We start from the raw sequence: 16,025 nt of genomic DNA on the forward strand, positions 1-16,025 counted from the left end.
ACATCTCTCGGACTGTGGGAGGAAACTGGAGCACCCGGAGGAAACTTACGCAGATACGGAGACAACGTGCAGACTCCGCACAGACAGTGACCCAATGTGACAGTGACTGGGAATCGAACCCAGGTCCCTGGCACTATGAGTCAGCAGTGCTAACCACTGTGCCACCTCTACTAATTAGAGCTCATTTTCCCTATATTCAACAGTTTGTATTTTTGTATTGCCTTTAATACAACACAACAGCCCAAGTCCCTTCACAAAGGCATCATAAAACAAACCATGATACTGAACCACATAAAGAGATATTAGAACAAATGATCAAAAACTTAGTCAATGAAGTAAGTTTCAAACATGCAAGTGATACAGAGAGATGGGGAGGATTAGGCAGAAAATCCCAGAATTTAGGGCCTGGGCTGCTGAAGGCATAGCCACCAATGGGCAAGTTATAATGGGTGGATGTTCAAGAGGTCGGAATTAGAAGACTGCAGGTATCTCGAGGAGTGTGGAGCTGGATGCGATTCTGGAGATAGGGAGGGACCAGGTCATGGGTGTTGCTTAACCATAAACCAGTGCAAGTTAGCAAAAGTGGGGTTGGTGGGCGAACAGGATTTTATGAGAGTTAGTACACAGACAGCAGAGTTTTAGATACAGAGGGTAGAATGTGGAGGCCAGCCAGTAACAGGTTAGAATGATCAAGTCTGGAGATATACAAAGGCACGATCGAGAATTTTAGCAGCAGAAGGGCTGAGGCAGAGGTGGAGAAAGTGATGTGACAGAGGTGGAAATAGGTAGTCGAAGTTACAGTATGCATGTGGTTTTGAGCTCCTCTTGGGGTTAAACACGACAGAAGTGATCAACAGTCTGGTTGAGCCTCAGACAGTTGCCAGAGAGGGGGAATGGAGTCCGTGGCAAGGAGTGGAAATTAAGGCAGGGACCTAAGACAATGGCTTCTATCTCCCCAATATTTAATTGGAGGAAATTTCTGCTCATCCAGTAATGGCTATCAGACAAACAGTCTGATCATTTGGAGACAGTGGCAGGCTTGCGATTGATAACTTTGAGATAGAGCAAGATGACATCAGCATATATCATACAAGCTGATGTATGTTCAGGTGATGTTGCTGAGGGGCAACATGTAGGTGATAAATAAGAGGGGTACAAAGACAGATCCTCAGGGGAGACCAGAGGTAGTTCTGCGCAGGAATGGGAAGAGAAGTCATTGATGATGATTCTCTGGCTATGGTGAGACAGATGAGAACAGAACCAGGCAAGTGCAGTCCCATCCAGCTGGATGATGGGGTAGTGGGCTCTGAAGCCAACTGTGTCAAAGGCTGCAGATAGGTCAAGAAGGACGAGGAGGGATAGATTGCCTTTGTCAGCAGTCGCAAAGCACGTCATCTGTGACTTTGATAAGAACTCCTTCAGTACTGTGACAGGGGCCTGATTGGAGGGATGCAAACATGGAGTTCCGGAAAAGTTGGACACCAATTTGGGAGGCAACAATATATTCATAATCTTTGCAGAAGTAAATGGAGTGGGAGCTGGGGACGGGGAGGGAGCTGGGGACGAGGAAATGTGTGTAGGGGAACACTTCGGTTCCAGTGATCATAACGCCATTAGTTTCAACTTGATCATGGATAAAGATAGATCTGGTCATAGAAATCATAGAATGATTTCTAGAAATCATAGAAATCATAGAAACCCTACAGCACAGAAAGAGGCCATTCGGCCCATTGAGTCTGCACCAACCACAATCCCACCCAGGCCCTATCCCCCATATCCTTACATATTTACCCACTAATCCCTCTAACCTACGCATCCCAGGACACTGAGGGCAATTTTAGCACGGCCAATCAACCTAACCCGCACATCTTTGGTCCTCGGGTTGAGGTTCTAAACTGGAAAAAGATCAAATTTGAAGAAATCAGAAAGGATCTAAAAAGCGCGGATTGGGTGTTCTCTGGCAAGGATGTGATTGGTAAGTGGGAGGCGTTCAAAGGAGAAATTTTGAGAGTGCAGAGCTTGTATGTTCCTGTCAGGATTAAAGGCAAAGATAATAAGAAAAAGAAACCTTGGTTCTCGAGGGATATTGGAACTCTGATAAAGAAGAAGAGAGAGATGTATGACATGTATAGGCAACAGGGAGCAAATAAGATGCTTGAGTATAAAAAGTGCAAGCAACTATTTAAGAAAGAAATCAGGAGGGCTAAAAGAAGACATGAGGTTGCTTTGGTAGACAAGGTGAAGGATAACCCTAAGAGCTTCTACAGGTATATTAAGAGCAAAAGGATAGTAAGGGATAAAATTGGTCCTCTTGAAGATCAGAGTGGTTGGCTATGTATGGAAGCAAAAGAAATGGGGGAGATAGTAAATGGTTTTTTTGCATCCATATTTACTAAGGAAACTGGCATGGAGTCTATAGAAGTAAGGCAAACAAGTCGGGAGGTCATGGAACCTATACAGATTAAAGGGGAGGAGGTGCTTGCTATCTTCAGGCAAATCAGAGTAGATAAATCCCCAGGACCGGACAGGGTATTCCCTCGGACCTTGAAGGAGACTAGTGTTGAAATTGCAGGGGCCCTGGCAGATATACTTAAAATGTCGGTATCCACGGTTGAGGTGCCGGATGATTGGAGGATAGCTCATGTTGTTCCGTTGTTTAAAAAAGGCTCAAAAAGTAATGCGGGAAATTATAGGCCGGTAAGTTTGACGTCAGTAGAAGGTAAATTATTGGAAGGAGTACGAAGAGATAGGATCTACAAATATTTGGATAGACAGGGACTTATTAGGGAGAGTCAACATGGCTTTGTGCGTGGTAGGTCATGTTTAACCAATCTATTAGAGTTTTTCGAGCAGGTTACCTGGAAAGTGGATGAAGGGAAAGCAGTGGATGTTGTCTACATGGACATCAGTAAGGCCTTTGACAAGATCCCGCATGGGAGGTTAGTTAGGAAGGTTCAGTCGCTAGGTATACATGGAGAGGTAGTAAAGTGGATTAGACATTGGCTCAATGGAAGAAGCCACAGAGTGGTAGTGGAGGATTGCTTCTCTGAGTGGAGGCCTGTGACTAGTGGTGTGCCACAGGGATCAGTGCTGGGTCCATTGTTGTTTGTCATCTATATCAATGATCTGGATGATAACGTGGTAAATTGCATCAGCAACTTTGCTGATGATACAAAGATTGGAGGTGTAGTGGACAGTGAGGAAGGTTTTCAAAGCTTGCAGAGGGATTTGGACCAGCTAGAAAAATGGGCTGAAAAATGGCAGATGGAGTTTAATGCAGACAAGTGTGAGCTATTGCACTTTGGAAGGACAAACCAAGGTAGAACATACAAGGTAAATGGTAGGACACTGAAGAGTGCAGTAGAACAGAGAGGGGGGAGGAGGGGGCAGGGGGGCGGGGCCGAGGGGGCAGGGGTGGCCGAGGGGGGGGGCAGAGGGGGCGGGGGGGCCGGAGGGGCGAGGGGGCGGGGGAGGGCCAGGGGGCGGGAGACGGGGAGGGGGCCGGAGACGGGGAGGGGGCCGGAGACGGGGAGGGGGCCGGAGACGGGGAGGGAGCTGGAGACGAGGTAGTTGGCAAGGACAGCCGAGTCAAGTTTGAGGACATAGGTGGTACTGGCAGATTTGAAGTGGAGGGAAAACTATTAACAGTCAGTTATCATTGGAGCCAGAAACGGAAGGTGAGTTGTTAGCAAATTAGTGGGAATAGGGTCAAGAGAGCAGGAGGCAGGTCTCATGGACAAATGAGCTTGAAGTGCATGAGGGTAGATGGGGCAGAAACTAGAGAAAGACACAAGTTCAGCACTGGGCAGGAGGGAGCCTTTGGGGAAATTTGGCCCGCTGGGCTTAGTGAAGGGCGAGAAATGGCAAAGGCAGTGATTGGAGGGTCTCAACTGTGCTGACAAGAAATCCGTGAGTTTGTGGTACAGAAAAGAAGGAGGCACAAAATTATATTCCTAGGGTTGCAAAGTCATTAAATAACATAATAGACTGAAGACTTAAATACATACAGGATTGCTAAACAGACATTCTGCAAAGCTCAAATGCTTTATACCAGCAATATAAATTTATGATCAGTTTAAAATGGAATTACTCAACATATCCATTGACAGAGCAATTATGGACAAGAATTTAAAATACCGAGACACTCAACTGCTTGCCTACTTTGGGAGAATTTCTTTACAACTCTATTAAAATTTGAAGGCCAGACATAAAACCGTGTTCCTCTCCTTCTTCCAATGACTCTCATTAGTGAAAATCACTGTGTGCACTGAGGCAAAGGATGGATGCATGGTGGCACAGTGGTTAGCACTGCTGTCGCCAGGTACCCGGGTTCAATTCCAGCCTTGGGTCGCTGTGTGGAGTTCGCACATTCTCCCTGTGCCTGGGTGGATTTCCTCCGGGTGCTCTGGTTTTCTCCGACACTCCAAAGATGCGCAGGTTAGGTGGATTGGCCAAGCTAAATTGTCCCTTTGTGTCAGGGGGATTAGCAGGCTAAGTGCGTGGTGCTACGGGGATAGGGCCTCAGTGGGATTGTTGGCGGTGCAGGCTCGATGGGCCGAATGGTCTCCTTCTGCACTGTCGAGACTCTGTGATCTGTATCAATTCACAAGTATTATTAAATCCTCCTCAACTCCCCACAAAATACATTTAATCATCTAGTTTTGAAAGAAAGCAGTAGTACGAAAATGTAAATAAGTTAAGCAAAAGGTGGAAAATATTGGTCAGAATGGAATATGCCACAAATAAACCATTTCTGTTAAAACCTTTGAGGGGAAGGGGGATCAGGATATTGAATTCGACTATCAGCCATGATCAAAATGAATGGCGGTGCAGGCTCAAAGGACCAAATGGCCTACCCCTGCTTCTGGTTTCTAGCTTTCTCTGTCTACTTACTCTGAGAAGCATTAGCGTTGCTCATGCGCTGTCATTTTTACATTACCAAAAGTTGCTCAATAACTACATCAATCTTAACAGCATTTCAATGTCTCGAGAATCACCAAATTAAACGATCATGCTTCCCCACCCTCCTCATTTCTCATCTGATTCTCCCTCGCACCATCACCGATGTCAGAGGGGAAATTTCAGCGCTTGACAGCATTCCCCATTTGCAAAATTCAATTCGAAAAAGAGGATTAAAGTTCTTTCATTCAAGTTTAGAAACTGTCACCTTCACACTAATTAACTAGAGTGGTCGCTGTTGTTAACTCCTGTTTGACTTTTCAGGTCAGTGTACAGCAGTCACGTTTGTAGACCAAATAGATCAAAGTCTCATTTCCAAATGTAAGCAACAGCCACTTCTGATGCCCATCTTAAACCGACCACCCAGCACTTTCCTCTGTAACAATTCGGTACTAATCAGCCTAATTTTTTGCACTGCAGCACAAGAACATTTAACTCCTTTCATCAGAAAAAGTCTCCTGAAAACGAGTTTAATGAATACACAATAGTAATAGGAAAACAGTCAACTAAGGATACCCTGAGAATTACCAGCACACTCTGGTAAGAGAGAGCTGCATTGATAATATTTTATTGTACAATTAATTCTGCAGCTCTCATTGTTGCAATTTAAATTTGATAAAGGCAAATTTCAGGTAAACCTGCCATGAATATGGGCCTGAAATTTAACATTTTTGAGTGGGGGGGTATTTAGTCATTCAATAAATAAACAATTCTTACTCCCCCCAGCGCTGTGAACAGAACAGTTTCTGTAATTCTATCATAATTACTGCTATGGCATTTTTAAAGTTTCCTAATAGTTTACAAGGCAACCTTTGCAAAGCAGTCTTTGTAAAATAAAATGTTTTGGCTTCATCCACAATTAACCCGCTAATAAATTCGGGAACTATTATTCCGAGTTTTTACAACTGACTTAACAACTCTCCCTTCAAAATGGAAGCAATTTAAAACTACTCAAGATGCAAAAACTTGCAAGACTCATTCTCAAGAGGCAGAAGGAGTGGTAAATTACTTGATAAGTAGATTATTGCAGGAGGAACGGCACTCAGCAGGCTTTAAGACGAATGAGCCCTGGGAAACTGATCCACAAACTACCGAGGCACTGGTGTTCATTTGTTTCCTACCTCTGGGTAATCTGCAGTTGAAAATTTATCAGGTGCCCTCGGTTCTGGTGTTGAAAATGAGATTTCAGTTAACTTTTAACAGCCTAAGAAAGTTTCTTAATGGGAGAAAAACCTGTATTTGATTTCACAGGGAGCAAGGTCCCTAAAGGGTAACCCTTGACAAATCCCAGATTGTACTTGCCAGTGTCTGCAGTTTGGCAACAAGACACAATGGCATCATGTATGTATACACTTTACAGGCTGAACGTCTATTCATGGTAGGAAGAAGCTTCACACATAGAAGGCCTTGTAGAACAAGATTGAAGTTTCTTAATTAAGTCAGCTGAAAGACAGTCCAAGCAGTCTTCCTCTTAGATCCCTTAACCCCTAAAGAGTGATCATCAAATCAAAGCATTAAAATCTAGCGCACAAATCTTTATTTATTGTGCCCCCGTGCTCAGTAGAGCCTCTTCAGCTCTCTCGCTGTTTCAGTGATTTTAGGCATGTTTCTGGTTTATAAACAAGGAACAAAGGCTCTTCTTGTGTGTCACGGAAGCCTTCCTGTAGAGCTGAATTTCATTTCTTTGCACTGCAAAATGCATAGTCTCTGGGGAGCTATTTAGCGAGATTCATCACATTAACATGTCTATGCAAAATCAGAGTATATTAATATCCGAGTATTAATAGCATACCAGGATTCAGAGAACAATACAAAAAACTGTCGAAATGCTTTTCCTTGACCAATTTAATTATCAGATAATTGTCTCTCAACAAGCTCCCCTTTATTTAGACTGAAATCGCATTTGATAAATCCTGCGACACTCTCAATAATCACAATCCCTCTTCTACTTTAGCTCCTTCATAATAATGGTTCTCCCAAACAAGGACCAATTGTTTGCCGGCGTTAAGTCACAGAGTGTGAATTGCTTTAATTTTTCCCCTTGAGCAGCTGTGCAGGGTGGGCCACAAGGTGCCTGCAATAATGGGGCAGAGGGCCACTGAAGAGGCACTGAGGCCTGGTGGTCAGAGAGCTGGCGCTTCACAGTTGCCTGGTGTCAGAAACGTTGCCTTCTAAAAAAATTTCCATGTGCTCATCCTGACAGCAGTTTTGTTGAAGAGGGAGTTCATAAAGTCTAAAAGTACCTTGCCAACGAGCAACAATCTCACCTATTGCTGTGCTAATCCTTGCGTGTTCTCCAATTTCTCTTTTACTCCCTATAATTCTTGGCTTTTTCATGATTTTTTTCTGCCGACTCATTAGTAATGCCCAGCAACATTCAACAGACAAAGATGTGTGTGTCAAACAAAGAGAAGAGGGAAAAAAAAGAGAAAGGGGGGGGGGGGGGGGGGAAGGAATTCTCCAGTCACTTCTCTAAAGGATTCATTAATATCCTAAACTGTTGGCACAGCCTAAAACAGTTTTACGGTAACAAAGCGCACACTGACTAGAGTCTGGGATCTTCAAATAAACCTTGCAGGCTGTCATGGCCACCAGGAAGCAGAATTAGTGCAATATTAGCTGACCTTCATTCTGTTATTTCATCAGACCTGACTGCTGTTCACTGCTTGCTGGTTACTAGGCTCCCTGGTGGAAAAAATGCTAGCATTTCCTAGGCAATTCAACCGCAGGTTTGATAAGCAAATAAACCAATCTTGCAGTAATATTTTGCAATTTATTCGTTACGCTGACCGATTTTTCATTTGGTTTTATGCAAGTGTTGTCAAAACAACGCTTTCGGTTCATGTTTTCTCCCGAAACAGGGGTGCACTCGACAAAAGGGAGACTGCACTTATCAACCCCAACCACAGTGTTGTGGTGCAGAGAGGACAATAAGCTTTTACTTTTCAGTCATGACATGCTGAATTGCAAGTCTCAATAATGCAAATTCAAAGAGAATAGCAATGGCGATCTGCATTTTTGCAGCAGAAAGGACATGTTTGTTGTGAAATTTGCTAATTATCAAACAAAAAAGCCCTTTAAATGTAAAAGAGTATAATTACAAGTCGCTAATGAATAAAGGTGAAAGTGGTAACACGGAAACATGGTAAAATAGACTACATCAATTCATTAACTCTTAACGATGTGTCCAGTACTAATAGGGACACAATTTTCTACATCATTTCAAAGACTAGGCAATGTCTAAACTGCAGCTGAAGTATTATGTTCAAAAACACTTTCTTTGGAAGTATTTCCCTTCTTTTAAATTTTGTGATGCATAAGGAAGTTGGGAAAACATCTAATTACATCATCTTTAAATGATGGAAAACTGACAGAAGCCTTGTGCTCTTGGGATGTTACACTGCCAGGGTGCAGATCACTTGCTTGCTTACTGGCAACAGCTGCCGAGAGCTCTTGCAGAGGGCAAAGAGGTGAGAATTACTATCAATGAATCCTCACTTAGTGTTTGAACAGCTGCATATGCAAATAACATCATAAAACCTTGGCTTTTTGTCTTCCCATACAAAAGGCTCTGAACAACAGTACATTCACAAACACCAACCACCTCCTAAATACTACTTCTGATGGACAAGCAGGAAAAGGGTTAAGTAGGCCATGTTCAAGGGGAAACTGGTAAAGACAATGACACCGTGTTGCCACCTGGTGGATTGGGGGGGCTATATTAAACAGGCTCACATACCGCACGAGGCTGACTTCTTATCCACCAATTTGACTCGTCTCGTTTCGCTCTGAATTCTGGAATCGGTTTTATCCACCAAATGTGTCAAGTCGTCAATGATTTCTGCATTGGAAAGGGGGAGAGAAAAGAAGGATATTAGCTTTCCATTTGCTGTTCAGTCAGAGTTCCAGATCGATTCAAAGTGAAATGTGATTATGGTAAGAACTGTGAAATGCAATACAGTCACATCAGTGTTTGAGGGAAATAGCAGAGCGGCGCACAGCTAAAATATCCTCACACCACTGGAGGAATACCAAGACGAACACAGGGTTTCAATAATATTCTCCAGTTACACTTTCTGCATACATTCTGGAAATGATCAGTATCTTCTGGTGTATTGCTCAGTTTGCATTAAGATCAGCATTCATCTATTTTGTATTATTCTGACCTATTACAGAGACATCAGCACAAGCTTTTACCTTCAAAGACAGACTCCAACCAAAATGATTAGCTTTAATCTTGCTTGGAATAAGCACCTATAATTCTATTCTCACTGTAAGGTAGATTTGGCAATCACCAGCGAACAGCTGCACATCGAAAGAGACAAGCCTCTAAAGAGCTGTGCTAAATTTGAATAGTTCTGTTCACCTATGTATCAACGTAAAGACCAAAATTATTAACAGAACATCTCTGAGATTTATAATGCAAAATCCAATTGGAACTTGCATTGACAGTGCAGTTGCACACATTATTCCCACCAAAAATCATATGCGTCTGGTAATATTTAAATATAGAGGGCTTCTTTGCCTAAAGCCGAGAAAACTAAATACGATCACAGAGGCATCAGTTCAGAATGAAAAGATCTTATCCAGGATAAAAAGCATTGTATATGCGAATATGCAGTCTATTCAAAATTGGACAAACAATTTTAAGAATTGGTCCACAAATGTCAGAAGTAAAATTCTTTACAATGTTTGTCACCTGAAATAACTTGCTCTGCATTCCTCGCTTGCACTATTTACTCTGAAATCAGCATCTTTTGGATATTTGCTTCGCTAGGTATTTGAAGACAGACAGCGGGTGTCAACATCTCTCAAATGATTCAGGAAGGTCATGAAAATATTTGAGCACAAATCACTCTTGGGTGAACTAAACCTACCGGCAAACAAGCAGGGAGCTAAACTTGCAGACTAACCAGCTGTTTTTGCGGCATGCTTTTAAAAAAAGTCATTTATAGATATTTTGGCCCCAGGGAGCAGACTGGCAAAGACAATTCCACAATGAAATGTGGACTAATTTCTGGAGTTAGACATTTGCTTTTAAATTGATTGCTGTAGAAATCTTCCACATAAGCTGAGGCCTCACATGTTACCCAACAGTGTATTCACAGTGTATTGTTAATGAAACAATACTGAAAACAAAATCTTCAACAGTAACTAAATTCTCCTAATGCATGTGAATGTTAGGGCAGAAAGTTCATGATAAGGATTCAGAGGCCATTAAATCGCTGCTCGATATATCGTGATGATTCAGCAAAGATTTCTTCACTCACCAAGGATGTTTAATTTGTAACAGATACAGAATTGTAGGTCATTTGTTTCTGGTATTGTATTTCTAGTAATCTTTCAGCGAAATAAGTTATTTCTTGCTGACTACTGCTATATTAGCAAGAATTTTGATACTTATGTTACTGCAAAGACAAAAAATAACCGCTCCAGACATTCAACCTTTTTAAATTGCACATATTCAGCAGCAGCCTTCACCTGTAACTGCAAAGTAGGTAAAATTGTCAGCGCTTATTGTGCAAAATTATGAAAATAAAAGGCATACACAGTTTCCAAAAGAGTTTGTTTTCTCGGAAGCATTTGTGTAACAAGTTTGAGGAAAAATGGACCCATTTTCTACATTCCACATTACTGTGCACAAATGAAAGTCATTTTTTTGGTCCTGTGGCAGAGGACAGTGTACAATAACGTCGCCGGAAATCTGAACAAAGTTGTGGTGTGGTCCTGCAGAACCCTTTCACAATTACTCAATATGTACTGGCAAAACCTGCCTCAGATCCATTTTGGTTCCTTTTCAGTGATCCATGCACGGCTGTGCATGTATTTAAATTCTGTCACTGCATAGTCTCAAAAATACACAATGGATTTTAATGCATGTAATTTTCCTCTCACTCTTACTCTCAACAAATCATGAATACTCTGTCTCCAATGCATATATTTAAATAAACCAAGGACTGAACAAAACATGAGGCTGATTTGAATTGTTTCTCAAATGCATTTGCATTGATCCTACAATGTAATTATATCAACACGTCGGTATTGCTTTGCAATGGTGAGGGATCTCCATGGGTGGCCTTATCACTGGAATTTGGGCTCAAGACTGAGTAGAGTATAAACTGAATGCAGTACTAAGTTAGAATTCACATTGGATGTCCTAAGCTTTTTCCAACTTCAAGTTCTTTTTTAACATCTTGAGAAAACAACAGTCACACATAGTTTCAAAACATTATGTAAAAAATACTCCCCCCAAAAAAAGGTCTGCACATGCAGGATGCAACATGCTGCACTCTTCTCTCCAAGAGAAACAGCCATGCAAGAGTCTTGCTGGTCAATCTGTACCAGGAACCTCTTCATTTCAGTAAAGATTAACTTGCACTGAAGGAAGTTCAGAGAAGAATCATTAGGTTGATTCCAAGGATGATGGGCTTGTCGAATGAAAAATGATTGAACAGATTGGGCCCATGCTCATTGGAATTCAGAAGAATGAGAAACAACCTTATTGAAACATGGAAGATTCTCAGGGCATTTGACATAGTAGATGTTGAGATGTTTCTCCTTGTGAGGGGCATCTAGAGCTAGGGGGCACAGTGTCAGAATAAGAGGTCATCTACTTAAGTCAGAGGTGAGGAGGAATATCTTCTCAGAAAACTGTCAATCTTTGAAACTTTCTACCCCAGAGTGCTGCCGAAGTTGAGTCATTGAACGTATTCAAGGCTGAGATAAAGAGATTCTTGAACTTAAGGGAGGCAAGAGTTATGAGGAACAGGCAGAAAAATGTAGTTGAGACCAAGATCAAAGTAGCCATGATTTCATTGAATTGCATAGCAGGCTCGAGGGACTGTATGGCCTACACCTGCTCCTATTTCTTATGTTCTTATATCATGTTCTACCTCAGGCTCCGACAGCAGCCTAAATGTCTTCAAACAGACTCTTAAGTGACTCTAAATTTTAAGTCGAGCAGTTGCCTATTGCTGCAAAAACACAGTAAATGGACAAAAGGAATGCAGGGTTTAATAAAGTGCCCTCAGTTGACTCAGTATAGATTTGGACCTCATTAAATCTGTATTTTCCTGCAGTTCTGGAAAAAAAAACTCCAGTTTACTGAACTGAAAGGACTGAGATTTTTAGCAGTTTGTCCAAATGTTTTACAAAGCAGCGCAGCAATTGACAAAAACAATCTGAGAGACTGTGACACATGGAGCATGACTAAACCAAAATGTAAGTGCGGGATTAGTAAACTCTTCTAACCTTTAGCACCAACAAACAAGTGTGTGGAGCTATGCTTTCTTCTCTCACTCAAGGACAAACATCTAGGTGACGTGCGATTTGCAGTGAGGTTGTTGGTCAAAATCCAGATATTTAACAACTATTTAAGAATCGTTAGCTTTTATAAAATGTTGGTTACACTCCATAAACTTACTTGTTCTGTTTCCCTTTCTTCCAAGAACTTTTATTGTCCACAGGGAATTACACAAATATTACAATTTTCTGCTTGAAAGAGAAAATTTCAAGTAAAACTATAACCACTGTTTCCCCCCCCCCCCCCCCCCACCCCCACACCCCTCCAAAGTATCAACTCAGCTTTTTGATTGCACTGGAGGTCTAATGACAAGGAGCTGACAACTTGTGAGGCCCCATCACTCTTATGTGCATGGATGCACAGGAAATCACACAATGCCTTGGCTAGTGGAAGGACTAGTCATCCTGTGTTTGCATCAGAAGAAAATGTGCTAAATGCTCCCATCAAAATTCAGCTTCTCTTCGTTGTCAAGGACAAAGAACGGTAAGCATGCTTGGGAAACAGCTTATTTCATTGGGAAACAGCTCATTTCATTTGCCAGCAGCATCCAGGCCTTCTAGACATGTTATAAAAACTCACAGAAGTTAACCACTGCCTTACAAATGCTGCTTTTCAATCACTGCCCTGCTGTCAAGTTAAGATCGTCCCGTTTTCGCAATGAAACAAAATGCAGATTAAGTAAACTGCATTTCTTCAAAATGCGTGACTTGAAGGGAAAATGTCCATATTGCGGATGCACAGTGACTGCATATGCGTTTGCAATGGATTGAGCAGTCCTCAGTGAACGTTCCTCAGCTAGGGCTTGAAAAACAAACCATTTAACATGTATAATCAATGCTCATTTTCAACAGGAAACTATGATTTGTAAAGCAGGAAAGGGATTGGCATTATTTAATTTCTCGTATGTGTCACATGCACGTCTTTAGATAACTGCTCCCGCCAAGCTCAGGTGCGCATCTCCCACAAGGGACAAAACCTGTCACGGCTGTACTAATAGTGCATTCTTAACACCAGGGTGGGGACTTCCTTCCCTATTGTTCCTATGATGTACGACTAGGCACAAGGCCATTGCAGGATTATTTCTGGCTAATGAACACCGTCAGCTGTGACAGCTTAAACTTTTTGCTTTATAATATTACTCGGAATTCCTCTAAAACAGTGCGCTGGCACAGCAGCTTCTCATGGTTGGCCATCTGTCTTCTTTTGAGCACACAGAAATATATAAGTTAACCCCTGGGAAGGAATCACATCTGGGATTTGTAGGTTTTTAATGTCTACATATAATGGTCCAGTTCATTAGATGCCATTTTGAGTGGCGACACCAAGGCCCATTCAAATAACCTGACCGGTCATGACAATGGTTCCCGCCAGTGATGCCAACTCTGTGCTCTTGTATTTCCTCCCTGCGCTACCTCAACAGCGACACACAGAACAATGAGCTGCTGAGTTTGTGGAATATCACAGAAAAAACTTTTCTGTAACATCCGATCACAATACAATTTTCCAAAAAAATTGGATTACAACAAAAGTATAGCCAAAAGATGTGAGGTTATAATGATTTGATTTATTATTGTCAAATGTATAAGTATACAGTGAAAAGCATTGTTTCTTGCGCACTATACAGACAAAGCATACCGTTCATAGAGAAGGAAGCGAAAGAGTGCAGAATGTAGTGTTGCAGCCTCAGCTAGGGTGTAGAGAAAGATCAACTTAATACAAGGAAGGTCCATTCAAAAGTCTGATGGCAGCAGGGAAGAAGCTGTTCTTGAGTCGATTGGTATGTGACCTCAGACTTTTGTATCTTTTTCCCGACAGAAGAGGGTAGAAGAGACAATACCCAGGTATTCTGGTATGGGTCCTTATGCTGGCTGCTTTGCCAAGGCAGTGGGAAGTGTAGACAAAGTCAATGAATGGGAGGCTGGTTTGTGAGATGGATTGGGCTACATTCATGACCTTTTGTAGTTTCTTGCGGTCTTTGGCAGAGCAGGAGTCATACCAAGCTGTGATACAACCAGAAAAAGTGCTTTCTATGGTGCATCTGTATAAGTTGGTGAGAGTTGTAGCTGCCATCCAAATTTCCTTCGTCTTCTGAGAAAGTAGAGGCGTTGGTGGACCTTCTTAACTATAGTGTTGGCATGGGGAGGACCAGGACAGGTTGTTGGTGATCTGGACACCTAAAAACTTGAAGCTTTCAACCCTTTCTACTTCGTCCCCATTGATGTAGACAGGGGCATGTTCTCCTCTACGCTTCCTGAAGTTGATGACAATGAGAAGATTTGTGCACAATGAGAAAACATTTGCAACTGCTGTTGAACTAAAATCATGTCTTGTTCCAAGCCAACATGTGACCTCTTAACCTTGGTTTCCGATCTTGTTATAATTTAATGCTGGCATGTTGTGTCTATTGAGGTGATGATGTAACATTAAATGGAGGAATAAGTGCTTAATTTACAGCAAAATTGCTGTTTGAAACTTCCCAGATTTTTCAGCACGTGGCCTCTGACTTCACTGTTTCTCTAACATTTACTGTTTATTTACAGGCCAACATGAATGTAAGTCAACTGTCTGAAGGTTTGGTCAAAACCAGCAAGGCCAAAGCTTGACTCTTGCAAAATTGAACAGCTTAGTCCCTGACTCATCCATCTTCCTGGCTGCCCGTGGTCAGACTAGACCTGACTGTGCAGAATTCCCATGTCCTTGTGTTCCCTGACCTGAGATTTAAATTTAGACCACAGTTCTGGTCACCCTATTATAGAAAGGATATTATTAAACTCGAAAGAGCACAGAAAAAAGTTATTAGAATGCTACCAGGACTTAATGGTTTGAGTTATAGGGAGAGACTGCATAGACTGGGACTTTTTTCTCTGGAGCGTAGGAGGCTTAGGGCTGATCTTTTGAGGTCTATAAAATAATGAGGGGCATAGATCAACTAGATAGTCAATATCTTTTCCCAAAGATAGGGGAGTCTAAAACTAAAGGGCATAGGTTTACGGTGAGAGGGGAGAGATACAAAAGGGCAATTTTTTCACACAGAGAATGGTGTGTGTCTGGAACAAGCTGCCAGAGGTAGTAGTAGAGGCGGGTACAATTTTGTCTTGTAAAAAGCATTTAGACAGTTACATGAGTAAGATGGCTATGGAGGGATATGGGCCAAATGCGGGCAATTGGGACAGGCTTTGTGGTTTAAAAAAAAAGGGACGGCAGAGACAAGTTGGGCCAAAGGGCCTGTTACCATGCTGTAGACCTCTATGACTCTAAAGGCTAACTATATTAATCTCCGCAGCATTTACCTTTGCTTTAAATCACTTCACTGACACAAAACTTTACCCAGGCTTGATTACTCCAAAGCTCCCCTCACTTGTCACCAAGTTCTGATCTTCATAAATTGTAATGCAAATTTCTACAACCCACATTCTAATCCTTCATTAAATCCTGGTCAACTATCAATCCTATCCTTCTTTCGCCTAATTGAATGCCTGTTTTCAATGCATCAACATTAAAATCCCTGGCTTCATCTGTATGTTCCACCTACGTCTGTAACTTCTTTCAGTCCCACATGCCAGGGCATGACAAGCCTTCCAATCAGAGTCAGAACTGCTTTGTCTGACGCTGAACAGACAGAAAACTACCTGCTTACCAGGGCATGATTTTTCTAAACCTCAGATCCACGACACAAACTCCGCTAGCGCAGGAATCCTGGACAAAGCAACAAAGGGAATCAGAGCAGAAGTCACCCACCTTTTTTAAGCATCATCTCATTCTG

At 42.0% G+C, this 16,025-nt stretch overlaps 1 protein-coding gene across 2 annotated transcripts in view; it reads right to left on the bottom strand.

Moving 5' to 3' along the window:
* Window positions 1-16,025, bottom strand: part of stx8 (syntaxin 8) — a 179,508-nt gene that overhangs the window by 26,492 nt on the left and 136,991 nt on the right. Inside the window, exon 7 of one of the 2 annotated variants that reach the window (XM_078225517.1) lies at window positions 8,699-8,800. In XM_078225517.1, coding sequence (XP_078081643.1) covers window positions 8,699-8,800 — 102 coding nt within the window. Of the gene's footprint in view, window positions 1-8,698; window positions 8,801-13,807; window positions 14,514-16,025 lie in introns of those variants that run through there. The other variant, XM_078225518.1, reaches the window with a different exon arrangement.

The sequence above is a fragment of the Mustelus asterias genome, chromosome 12 (genome assembly GCF_964213995.1).
Source record: "Mustelus asterias chromosome 12, sMusAst1.hap1.1, whole genome shotgun sequence".
Taxonomy (NCBI): domain Eukaryota; kingdom Metazoa; phylum Chordata; class Chondrichthyes; order Carcharhiniformes; family Triakidae; genus Mustelus; species Mustelus asterias.